Source organism: Schistocerca serialis, chromosome 3, assembly GCF_023864345.2.
Source record: "Schistocerca serialis cubense isolate TAMUIC-IGC-003099 chromosome 3, iqSchSeri2.2, whole genome shotgun sequence".
NCBI classification, from domain to species: domain Eukaryota; kingdom Metazoa; phylum Arthropoda; class Insecta; order Orthoptera; family Acrididae; genus Schistocerca; species Schistocerca serialis.
This window is the reverse complement of record NC_064640.1, coordinates 64,380,377-64,393,765: the sequence shown is the minus strand read 5'-3', so window position 1 is coordinate 64,393,765 and position 13,389 is coordinate 64,380,377. Positions and strand designations below refer to the sequence as shown.

Below are 13,389 nucleotides of genomic sequence, written 5' to 3'. Positions count from 1 at the left end.
AGTAATCAAGCGTAGTCCGGGCAGCCGGCGCTGCTGCTCTAAGTGGCGAGTCGAAGCCACAGAAAAGGAGCGCGCTCCTCCGATTAAAACGTGGAATCTGCAGCACAAATAGGTTCCTTCCGGTAACATCTTGCCCGGCCACGAGAAATAGGCTTCTGGAATGTTCATATTAACGTCGGCCTTCTCGCTGGAGCCCGTACCCGAGGAATTTGTCAATCAAATAACAGCACCAGCTGCGCATGCGAGACACCCTTTAATATGGCCAACCTACCCTGCTGGCAACCGCATACACAGAAGAGATTCTTCTACGAAGGTAAACAACGACTGTTAGGGCATTCATAACTAACACAGTGTGGGGATTCCTAGTTGTTTAAATTGCCATGTTTCCTACGGAACATATACACATTTTACTCGCCTACGTTATGCTAGCGAACACGATTTCCTTCTTAATTATCCTTCAGCACTTCTAGGAGCATTTGTGTACACAAAAGTAAAGTCGAAAAAGAACGAATTGTTACTCGGCAACTGCGACGTAGGGACTTCGGAAGGCACTTGGACGTGAAACACACAAAATTAAACATAACAGGGAGCATATCTCCGCTGGAAATTTGTTCGATGAAAACACATTAAACATACACACTCTGGCGGCCACAGTCCCTAGAGAGCCCGCGGCACGAACTATCTGCAATAAACAAAGATTAGGAAATACAAAATATGGAAAACATCGAGATATTCTTACAGAACAGGGAAGAGGTTTTGATGAGCTTCCGGTGCACTATGGAAGGCAAACATTGCAACTGATTATGCAGTTTTATTTTAAACGGCTACTACAACTAGCCTACTTCCGTACCTTCAAGATTATTTTTTAGTATAGTTATACTTCCCTTTGGTAAGGCAGCGCGGTCTCAGCCCCCCGTCGGATTTTGGAGTCCTCCCTCGGGCGTGGGTGTGTGTGTCGTCCTTAGCATAAGTTAGTTTTAAAAAAAGTGGCTCTGAGCACTATGGGACTTAACATCTATGGCCATCAGTCCCCTAGAACTTAGAACTACTTTAACCTAACTAACCTAAGGACAGCACACAACACCCAGTCATCACGAGGCAGAGAAAATCCCTGACCCCGCCGGGAATCGAACCCGGGAACCCGAGCGTGGGAAGTGAGAACGCCACCGCACGACCACGAGCTGCGGACTAAGTTAGTGTAAGTTAGATTAGGCAGTGTGTAAGCTTACGGACCGATGACCTCAACAGTTTGGTCCCATAAGACCTTACCACAAATTTCGAAATTTTTCCCTTTGTTAAGTCTACTAAATTAAGTGATTGCAATAAGCAGTGAGTTGGAAATAAGTTGGTTCAATGAACAGTTCGTCTTCCACTCTGAAAGAAAGTCACGGGTTTTCTATTGTAGTTTCATTTCACGGTTTTGATGGCCCGCGGACAACATGATCGTCATAGGTGGAAGGCTAGTTTATATTGGCGAAGGCAAAGGAAGGGAATCGTTGACTGCACTGAAAGTAAAGGAGAGAATCCAGGAAAGAGCTGAATGAGGAAGACAGGAATAACGCTATGATATTAAATAATCTGCTGATGATTATTGTGTTTTAGACACCGACCACGTAGCTCCCAGCAATGAAAAGACAAATGGATGGAAGGGTACAGCCCTTAAGATGCACTCCCTCTGTGTCAGAAGCGGCCTAGTTTACCAAACTGCTGCACGGCGACGTTTTTCTGATTGTCAATCGGCACATAATTCAAAAGGAACTATTACGCGAAGTGCAAGTAACGAAGCAGTTGTAGCAGCAACGAACGTGTTTTGCAGTCCCGTTTGTAAAGATACACTTGCTGGTTCCAGAATATGTACAGATAAGTTCTCTGAATGCCGTCGCCATTCACAGCCCCCACAAAATCGAACCTAAAATGACTCATGATAGGTCTGAGAGAACTGGTAAACGAACCTACGAAACTCCACACATATTCTGGTGACGCTCTCTCTGTTTGAGGCAACAGAAACATACACTCGGAAAGCGGTTATTTATCCTCTAGAGAATTCTGCAGTGGTTGACAAATGACAACTAAGATGTTCCTGTGGTTGGCTACACAGCGTAAACATTGGATTATTGTCGCCTGCCGGCCGCTGGTGGCCGAGCGGTTCTAGGCGCTTCAGTCTGGAACCGCGCGACCGCTACGGTCGCAAGTTCGAATCCTGCCTCGGGCATGGATGTTTGTGATGTCCTTAGGTTAGTTAGGTTTAAGTAGTTCTAAGTTCTAGGGGACTGATGACCTGAGATGTTAAGTCCCACAGTGCTCAGAGCCATTTGAACCATTTTTGAACAGTCGCCTGTCTAATGAGGCGTAGGTCCTTGTTCGGTAGAACAGCGTTTCCACACTGAAATGAGACATCGGAAAGAGCCCGATGGCACGGTCAAAAAGATTACCTACAGTGCGACCTATTATACCAGTTGGTGATGGGAACGCTGGGTGTGATCAAATGTATGGAACGTGTACCAAGCAGTACTCGGAACGATGAAAGTACATTCTGTGTGTTGAGAAGAATTGCAACACAGAATGTTCGTGATGCCTATGTATGCCGTCGTTTTGCAACATGCCTGCACCATTTTGGTGTCCGATAAATCCAGCTCGTACAAACACCATGAAAATAAGAACCGCCATCTTCAACCGTTGCCAGTGCACTGCACTGTGGCGTAACAAGCATAGAATCACGCGCTCATACGATTCTTGCTATTCACGCACCGGTCAAAACACAACGTGGAATATATGACATCACTCTTCACAGCAACAGTCCTTTTTACTCCTAAGTTGTATAATTCGCATGACCTTTGTACCAGGACGATGTTCGGTTCGAATGATGTCTTTGGTTGTCGAGAATTGATGAAATCAATGATTTGGATGTAGACAATTGTAATGTTTCTGTGATAAGCAGTCGATCTTGGCAATTGCAGGAGTACTGACATCAGCCATAACAATCTGGAATTACACATCGCAATTAGTCGTTTACAAGATGGGGTAGGACCCCCCCCCCCCCCCCCCCCTCCGTCCTCTTTACCGCCCTCGCTATCTAAACTTCACCTCGACCCAGTCCAGTCGCTACGCGCTTGTAGCTTGTGAGAGGATTCTTCTACACACGCCTGACGAATTCTACTACTAGTGCCTCAAAACCTCGAATTACCTGTTGCAGAATGTTATCTATAGTGAAAAGCTACGTACAAGAACAACATGAGTGTACCGCCGTTCATCACAGGATCTCCGAGACGCCTCATAACGACACCGATGCACACAATCGTTTTCGAGCATCCCTGCAGATGGAAATAGAGTGAATCACACTCGCACATGTAAAGCTACTGAACTGTGTGAGCAGGTGAGGCTTCTCGCCGGCCGGCTGCTAAGTGGATGCGTTCCGCTGAAAGGAAAAAGGCTAACGATTATGTAGACCGGCAGCCGCGCTGGACGGACCAAGCTGAAAGGAGGTGAGTGGTGACAGAACATGCGCTGGGAACTTACTTGCCACTCCGGACGCGTTGGGGTCTTTGTGCGTGTGCTTCATGTGCTCCATGAGAGCTTCTCCGCCGAGGAACAGCTTGTGGCAGATTGGGCATGAGGTGGCGTTAGGCCCGCCGATGAGGGCCGCGTGTTGCTGCAACACAGGCACACGAAGCTGAAGTTCCTGTGGAGAACATAAAGTCTGGCCCAGCCACGTTTATAAACCAACTTCACGCTACATCTAGTTCGCGGCCTCGGAAACAGTGCGTGCTTTCGTCCCTCTCTGCAGCCGCGTCTAATAGTTTGCTGTCTCCCGATTGACGGGTTATATTTCTTGCACACGATAAAAAAATGTGTGATAAGTAGTTTTACGTTGAGTCAGGAAGCACGCACTGCGTTCCGAGAGCCGGAGTGTCATACAGTTTATATCATTTACTACCAATATAAAAAATATTTTTTTAAAAACTGAATATCAATAGTACACTAATTTTGCAAGTATGTGAAAGTCTAAAACTCTACTGAATCCTTTACATAATTCTGAAAACATTAATTGAACATTTCGAGTAACATTATTCCACAAAAATAAATTTCTAAATATCAATTATCATTAGAATGAGCTATGTTTAGTTTGTAGACTTCATAGCGATTTTTAAGAAATAGTACTTGACAGTTAAACTTTCATTTATAAAAACCAGCTGAACATGCAACGTAAAAAATTTAAAAACTACGCCACATAACAAGGTGGAAAGGATGTTATTGAAATAGTAATCGAATCACTAACATGGTAGAACTGCCTCGCCCATATCATCTTTTGTACTTAACTGTAGTTTATTGGTTATGTCATCATATACGAGAACGCACTTTTTTAGAACATTCTCGGACGCTAAGTAATTAAGCACACACCAAGCAAGTTAATTATTTACACACACATTCACATATGAGGTTTGTCGCTCAGTCTGCCTTTGCATCTGAAACCTAAATGCATAATGTAAATTAAGAAGTGCAAGCAGGAAACGGACGTAGTCTTTACATGAAGACTGATTTGCGTTCTTATGGTAGTCTGCCTTACGGTAAATATTGTCTTGTAAGCGGACAATGGTTTTACGTTACACATAAACAATGGCCACAGGCATAACTGCTGGCGATAATGATGAAAAAACATCGCATCACGTGAGCAGCTTCCTGCTTTGGGAAGCAGCAAACGACAGTCACTGAACTACTGAAGCCCAAATGTACACAGCACGAAAGTCATTTCAGAAGACCCAATTTATTTGGTCACACCAGTGACTGTATTCATCCGCACTTTGTTTCGGCTTAAGACACCGTTAAAGAAGCGAAGACAGTTTACCCCTAAAGAAGGAAAGATTCGGAAAAAGGAGGCAGGTCGCAACTGAGGCAACTCTCGGGATTTTTTGAAGTGCAGGTTGTCTCCATCGGAAGACTTCCGTCCGGCTAACAGGTAACTGGGACGCGCCTTACACATAATTCAACAAGTTTAAGAGTGAGCGCTTCTCGCTTGTCGCTTTCAATCTCGTGCATTTTTAATTCGCTTTAAAGGTTACCCTTTGAAGGGAAAAAAAGGCGAGGAAGATTTGTTTGGAAGTTATTTTTAATTCATTTTCTAAGGTAAATGAACAAAGAAGAAGTATTGCTTTCCCAATTCATCCGCAAGGCAGAAGTGTTACTAGCCGGAGTACCACTTGCCACACACCTCCGAAGGGCGCTCAAATTTGATGAAACAAACCAATTAACACATTGATCTCAGCCGATGACCATAACATTATTGTCTTCGCTCATTGATGATGCCAGTTGCATAACACAGCAAGAGATAGTAACTGAAATTTCACAAAGTGAATTTAAAATAATCACCGTATGACAGAAGAAAGGGACCGATGACCTCAGCAGTTTGGTCCTTTAGGAATTCACACACATTTGAACATCTGAGCAGAAGAAAAATTATAATTTTCTTCAGTCTTTGAGAATTAGGTTTCCCTATCATTTAGCACAGTTCTTGAATGAAAAATTTTTTGTATATGTATTTGTGGGGGAGGGTTGTAATTAGAAAACACCAAATATACTTAGGTCGTCATTGCCTGCCACGAACAAATGTCAACACTGAATTACCTCGAGTGGAAAGCTTCGCAGGGACATGACGGAGACTGAAAATGAAATGTTTGGTCTCTGAAGGGGGTATGACGTAACCAGATTGTCAACGAGTGAAATTTTCGCTTAGGGAGAAACAAAAGAAATTATAAAAAACAATTCATGTTCCATTTATGTCGGACAAGAACGAAAATCGACGACAAAATTTCCATGAAGGAAGCAGAAACGAAGGCCCTAGAAGTAGATGAAGTTTTGAACCAAGTTTACCACACAAACAGCGAGTCAATTAGAAAATAACAATATTTTTAGCAAATGAAACAGAACATATATAGAAAAGGGGCACAAGGGAAACAGTACTGTAACTGGGCTGATGAGCCGTAAAGAAAGCTGTGGATACAGACCAAGAAGGGGAGACAGAAAAGTTATCGATATGTTCCTTGAGCTCACAAATAGATTTTCTGTTTCGTTTTACAATGTGACGTGGTAAGTGACGCTGAGTCTACCCCGCTGTTATTGCAGTCAACCCCAGCCCGGGTTTTATTCCACAGTCTGCTCCTGCTTCTTTCTAAATGCATCTCATTGTTCCACACGAATTAGATTGTAGCAGGGCGAGAGATCCGCTGAAGGTTTCCTGCAATAGCAGATATTGAATCTTAAGAGAATAAGTGGCAAGAGATACGACTACGGGACGTTCGGAGACGCACAGGGGGGATGGCAGCAAAAAATGAACGAAGAAGAAAATCTCTCAGGAAGACTCCGGCTTGTAAAGGGAATTATAAATTAAAATGTCGTACAGCAGATAGCCTTAAGTGCAAATGCTTTTTAAGGGGGAATTTAATTTGAGCGGAGCACAGTGTTATCCAGGTCGGCGAAGGACAATCCACGAGCCCGTGTAAAACGAAAAAGAGGAAATTTCCAGTGTTACAGCGCTCTAGCGGCTATCTGCGAGACTAAGTTGCTTTCATAAGTTTGCCGTTTCATGACCGTTCACGGAAGAGGATGCCGTCTAAGAACGCGGTATTAAACCTCGACTGGATCATAGTAGAAAAAACGCAAAGTGGCGGATTGTGTACAGGAAACAAAACAAAATCAGCAACAGTTGGCATCGCGCTAACTGCACAGCTATAAGGCTCTTTCAGAGAGATGGTGTAATGGCAGAGACAGTCTGAGGGAGAGGAATTCAAACCCTCGTTGTGTCATTCCAGGTTACTTCACTCTTGTATCTGCTTGGGGTTCAGGAGCTCAGTGGGTAAGTCTCAAGCCTATGAACAGAAGGTCTGGGGTTCGATCCGCAATCACTCCCGTAAGTTTTTTTGTCACTTATCACTTACTTCATCTCTGGTAATGACTTGTGTATGTGAAAAATTCCGAGATGAATCGTGGTTCGGAGCGCACATTAGACTGTTAAGCCCCCTACAACTTGCTAGTAAGTAGGTTCGAAGGCAAGGGCCTAGCTGGACCAGGGTCTAACTAGACCATGCCTAATGAACCACTGTGATATTCAAACAAAATTCGCGGTTAATGACAACTCCACTTATTACATCATTGTCGGGATTCTTCTTGCCGCCCCTTTTCAAGTGAGCTCTGCTTGTAACTACGCCCGGGTTCCCGGGTTCGATTCCCGGCGGGGTCAGGGATTTTCTCTGCCTCGTGATGGCTGGGTGTTGTGTGCTGTCCTTAGGTTAGTTAGGTTTAAGTAGTTCTAAGTTATAGGGGACTGATGACCATAGCTGTTAAGTCCCATAGTGCTCAGAGCCATTCTGCTTGTAACTCCCCGCCCTCCCACTAAAGCACGTAAGAAATTCAAGTTTGTATTCTTTTTGTGACATGAAACAAGACATGGATAGCGATCTTAATGCTTCTGGGGAACGTAACTGTACAGATTCATGTCTTTGCTGCCACAGTATTTGTAGCAGGGATCATACTGTCGCATTTTATGAGTGCATCGTCTGCATTTTAAATTTATATTTGGATTCAGTTTGCGTTTTGATGTCCGTTTGACGTTCTCCATCAGAGCGGTTAACGTAGGTACATTGCGACGTATCGCCCAAGTCATTCGCGAATGTACTGGGGAAGAATTTATAAAATAACACTTCGACTGCGATTCTTCGTAACGTAATAGAGCAGTTATTTTTTAGGGACTTTCCCTGCCAGATGGATAAAAGATGCTTTCCTGGTTTTCGAGGTTCATTTCTGCAAAAAATTACGTCTACTTTGTCGTCAACGCCAGGCTGCCGTCCACACAGGGAGCACATCTGAAGTCTTTGTTCGCAACACTTTGTCGTCGAAACAGTGCACACGAGGATGAAATTGTCAGCCACGCTGGTCACTTGGAAATATACTGTCTGGAACCACTGTTAGTCGCTGCATGCAGTAGGCGAAGCCAGTAACCACGGGTGTCGAAATTGTTTAAAATCACAAGGTAATGTACATATCACCACTTTCCACGACACGAAACTGTAGAGATTGGAAAAGTAAGTTGCGAAACGTTGAAAAGACTAGAAAAATTATGAGATTTTCTGAAGTGATGATGAGACTGCAGGTGCCGAGTGTAACAGATACCAAATATGAAAATAGCAGGAGCCATGTTTCTGACACAATCTCAATGGAGGCAAATGTCCTCACCAGCATCCTCCCTTGTGAGGACATCTGAAGTAATAACAAATTTCTCGGATAAGATGTGTTTTCCCAAATCATTCCAAGCGAATGTGGGGATATACAGGGTGAGTCACCTAACGTTACCGCTGGATATATTTCGTAAACCATATCAAATACTGACGAACCGATTCCACAGACCGAACGTCAGGAGGGAGGCTAGTGTAATTGTTTAATACAAACCAGACAAAAATGCACGGAAGTATGTTTTTTAACACAAACCTACGTTTTTTTAAATGGAACCACGTTAGTTTTGTTAGCACATCTGAGCATATAAACAAATACGTATTCAGTGCCGTTTGTTGCATTGTAAAATGTTAATTACATCCGGAGATATTGTAACCTAAAGTTGACGCTTGAAACCTCCGACGTTCAGTTGCGTGTTGTAACAAACATGGGCCACGGTCGGCGAGCAGCTTCTGCAGGGACAGCCCGTTCTCCTGATCTTACACCTCTGGACTTCTTTCTGTGGGGTACGTTAAAGGAGAATGTGTACCATGATGTGCCTACAACCCCAGAGGATATGAAAAAACGTATTGTGGCAGCCTGCGGCGACATTACACCAGATGCACTGGGCGTGTACAACATTCATTACGCCAGAGATTGCAATTGTGTGCAGCAAATGAAGGCCACCACATTGAACATCTATTGGCCTGACACGTCGGGACACACACTATTCCACTCCGTAATTGAAAACGGAAAACACGTGTGTACGTGTGCCTCACCCCCCATGGTAATGTACATGTGCGTCAGTGAAAAAGACCACTAAAAAGGTGTTAGCATGTGGACGTAATATGCTGTTCCAGTCTCTTCTGTACCTAAGGTCCATCACCGTTCCCTTTGGATCCCTACGTAATTCGGTGCTCTCCGATACACACGATCGAACAGCGCAGGAGTGGTACTCAAGCGTCAACTTTAGGTTACAGTATCTCCGGATGTAATTAACATTTTACAATGCAACAAACGGCACTGATTACGTACTTGTTTATATGTTCAGATGTGCTAACAAAACTAACGGGGTTCCATTTAAAAAAACGTAGGTTTGCGTTAAAAAACATACTTCCGTGCATTTTTTTATGGTTTGTATTAAACAATTACACTAGCCCCTCTCCTCACGTTCGGTCTGTGGAATCGGTTCGTCAGTATTTGATGTGGTTTACGAAATATATCCAGCGGTAATGTTAGGTGACTCACCCTGTATACTACCAGTAGGTTATGGCTGTACGAGAGCTGGATAAAGAGTAGTGGCAACAGTGCCTTAACATGAAGGATGTGCATCAGATCGCATGTGCGCTGTTTGTAGCGGATAGCAGCATCGGCTGAAGCAGTGCAGTGAGCGGCGACAGCTGTGTTTGAGTCAGTTGCAGTGTGCACTGTCTGAAAGTGCAGGAGGCAGTTCAAGCACCCCAACAGTATGTTTAGGAAACACTTGCATCAAGACTGAAGTGGCACAATATTTTTAGGGACCGCGTGAGGCATGTGGCGATGCGGCGTTGCCACATCGTGCGATGGATAGATGTGTGAAACTGTTTCTGGATTATATCATTCAAGATCGGCAGCATTCGGGACGACCCCCCACGGACAACATGACAACTGAGTTCCTAGCCTCCCTACGGAATGTGGATCGCCGGTGGACTGCGCTTGAGCTAGACGTGTGCCACAAAAGGTGCTCCACATTTTGAGCGATATTCTTGAGTTCCGCAAAACTACAGGGTGTCGGGTACCACATGCTATGACTGAGGTGCAAAAGTGGCATCGTGTTGCACTTGCGGAGGAATAGCGCAATCGCTACCACAGGGAGGGAGAAGAGCTTCTTGGATGAAACTGGGCTCGGTCGAACAAGCCACGATTAAAGCGGCAGTCCAATAAATGGAAACGCCTTGGTTTTCCTCGTCCACAGAACGTGCGCCATGAACCAGTTGGCACCAAAGTGATGGTTATCGTGGCTTACGATATCCTTGGGTTAATCCTGCCTCACGTTGTACTGAGGGGCAGACGGTCACTGCAGCTAATACTGCAACTTTTTGCGACAACAGCTTCGTCCCGTACTGAGAAGAAAGCGACGGCACCTCCTGGGACTGCATACCATCATCCTCCATGACAATGCACGATGCCACACGGTGAACTCCGTGCAGGAGCTACTGCGTACGTGGCAGTGCGAGATAGTGGAACTTTGCCGTATTCCGCCCATGTGAGTCCGTGCGATTACGACCTGTTTGCGAAATCTTCGTGGCATGCGCTACAACACAAGGGAAGATATCATCCATGCCATAGGGCCGTCGCTGTGAGACATCGACAGAGGTCGACGCGCCGACAGTGTATGACGCCTTCCACGTATGTGGGGGAAGGAGATCGAGACGCGGGACAGTTACATTGAGGGCATGTAATGCGGTGAAAGTGTGTCAAGTAAGTCTGGAATGAATTATGACAGTATTGCCACTACTTTTTATCCAGCGCATGTACTTGCCCCTTTGCCATTATTGAAATTAACGTCTTAAATACAGTAAATTTTCTATTATTTATTCAGTTTGTCTAATTGTGTCGTTGTGCTCTTCAGTCCAGAGAGTGGTTTGATGCAGCTAGTCTGTCCTGTGAAAGTCGCATCATCTCTGCATAACTAGTGAAGCCGACATCCGTTTCAGCCTGGTTACTGTAGTTAGGCCTTATCTCCTCCTACAATTTTTACCTCCAACACTCAGCTCAACTACGTAATTAACGAGTACATTTTGCCTCAGGATGAGCCCTATGGACCGATGAATTTTAGTCAAGTTATTAATCGTTTAACGTCGTAACACGTTCTCTAATTGGATGGCAGTGATACTTTGTTCCTGTGGAATAAGAAACTAATTAAAGACAAATAAAGTTCAAAAAGTCAAGCAGAGCGGAGCAGCGGGTCTAAGAGAAGAGTAGTTTCTGAGAGGAATGAGGAAGAATTGACGACGTCTGAAAGGCGTTTCGAGAAAATTCCAGCATGCAGTGTGAACAGTTTAAGAGAATATAGACGACGTCTGAAAGGCGTTTCGAGAAAATTCCAGCATGCAGTGTGAACAGTCTAAGAGAATATAGAAAATGTAAACAATACTAACATATTACAAGGGCGAGGGATTGTGTTTTGCGAAATGTAAAAAAGGACGTTAATGAATAAAACCCTCACGGTTTTCCTGCCACGTCAGTCCTGGGTAAAACTTCAAGCTTTCGACGGTGACATCCTTCTGCTTCGTCAGCGTGGCTGCTGCCGTGGTGGCCTTTCTATAGCCCACAGACGGCTTCTAATTGGTCGGTGTACGTTATCATTACGGCATGCTGTCATAGACGAGGCCCTCGAGAAAGACAGGCAGCCCTGCGTACGTCACACCACGTGACACTGCACGTGTTACGAGTGCCAGAAACTGTCTCCGGCAGAGAGCGAGTAACTATTTCAGACGATTCCAGAATGAGATTTTCACTCTGTAGCGGAGTGTGCGCTGGTACGAAACTTCCTGGCAGATTAAAACTGTGTGCCGGACCGAGACTCGAACTCGGGACCTTTGCCTTTCGCGGGCAAGTGCTCAACCAACCGAGCTCCCCAAGCACGACTCATGCCCCGTCCTCACAGCTTTACTTCTACCAGACGAGGTTAACAATTCTTGACTGCGTGTTTGAATGCTCTCGATAGCGCACGTCAAAATTAAGACGCTTAGAAGGTACCTTTACAATTAAATTCTGATTTCTGGAACCTGCACGAAGCCGAGCGTTCGCGAAGTGTCGCGGACAAGCCGACTAGCGTGACGTCACAAGTTCGTTGCAGGGCCCGTATATATCGCTGGTCCCGGTCATAAAACGTGTCAGCTTCTGCGCTGGTGTTGCCACTTCCCAGTAGGAAAATTAACAATTCGACCCATTTCTCTGCATCTCTTCAGAATTGAGAGCTCGCTTCCGTGTACCACTAAGATTATAGCCACTGCTCGGGTTGAAGTTCCTCTAGCGCATTCTGATTTATATTCCTCCTTTGTTAATAGAAACCCAGTTAACCAAAATGTGGTTCAAGAATTTAGTTTCATCTAATATTATTCTGCGTTTATGTGAGAGGCTGTGCCCAAAAACAGCTGATTTCTCAATTTCCCCGTGGAAGTGATAGTAGAAAGGTTGAGGTTTTGCCCAGAAGTGATAAGAAAACGAAGAATGTTTATACATGTTATGTTGTCGCGAGAGCCGGCCGGTGTAGCCGTGCGGTTCTAGGCGCTTCAGTCTGGAACCGCGTGACCGCTACGGTCGCAGGTCCGAATCCTGCCTCGGGCATAGACATGTGTGATGTCCTTAGGTTAGTTAGGTTTAAGTAGTTCTAAGCTCTAGGGGACTGATGACCACAGATGATAAGTCCCATAGTGCTTAGAGCCATTTGAACCTTTTTTTTTTTTTTTTTTTTTTTCGCGAGAAACTTCGGCCCGTAAGGAAGATTAGGTTCAAATGGCAATGAGCACTATGGGACTTAACAGCTGTGGTCATCAGTCCCCTAGAACTTAGAACTACTTAAACCTAACTAACCTAAGGACATCACACACATCCATGCCCGAGGCAGGATTCGAACCTGCGACCGTAGCAGTCGCGCGGTTCCGGACTGCGCGCCTAGAACCGCGAGACCACCGCGGCCGGCGGAAGATTAGGGCTGCATGTGCAGCCGACGACGACGTTATTATATACGGAGCTGAAGTTCGGATTAGGGAACGAAATCGACCGTTTCCTTTCAATGGAACTATTGCGGCATTCGCCTAAAGCGATTTAGCGAAGGCACCGAAACTGTAAGTGTGGACTGCCGGACAGGGTTTGAACTGCCGTCGTCCCGAATACGAGTGGAGTGTCTTACTACTGTGGCACGCTCGGTTTTGCGAAATGTCACAGGACGGTTGCACCTCAGAGCAAAAGAAATTCGCGGTGGCGAACCCTCGAGGGCAGTGCCGTCGTTGGCTCGCTCGCCATTTTGGGCAGGGAGGGGAGCCTTTTTCTGCGACCGCCCACAGGCGAGAGGGTCCGCCCGGCGCAAAAAATGGCACGCAAAAAAATAATCGCGCCGATCGAAACGAAGGAGGCAGGGCGGGGCCAGGCGCGCCGCCCTTTTTTCCATCCCTCCCCCTCAGCGCTCCGCCACAAGTAGGTCAG

The 13,389-nt window shown here is 45.4% G+C and overlaps 1 protein-coding gene across 1 annotated transcript in view; it reads right to left on the bottom strand.

Annotated features, from left to right (window-relative positions):
• Window positions 1–13,389, bottom strand: part of LOC126469711 (uncharacterized) — a 555,905-nt gene that overhangs the window by 43,081 nt on the left and 499,435 nt on the right. Inside the window, exon 9 of the mRNA XM_050096897.1 lies at window positions 3,517–3,679. Within this exon, the coding sequence (XP_049952854.1) occupies window positions 3,517–3,679 (163 nt within the window). The remainder of the gene's footprint in view (window positions 1–3,516; window positions 3,680–13,389) is intronic.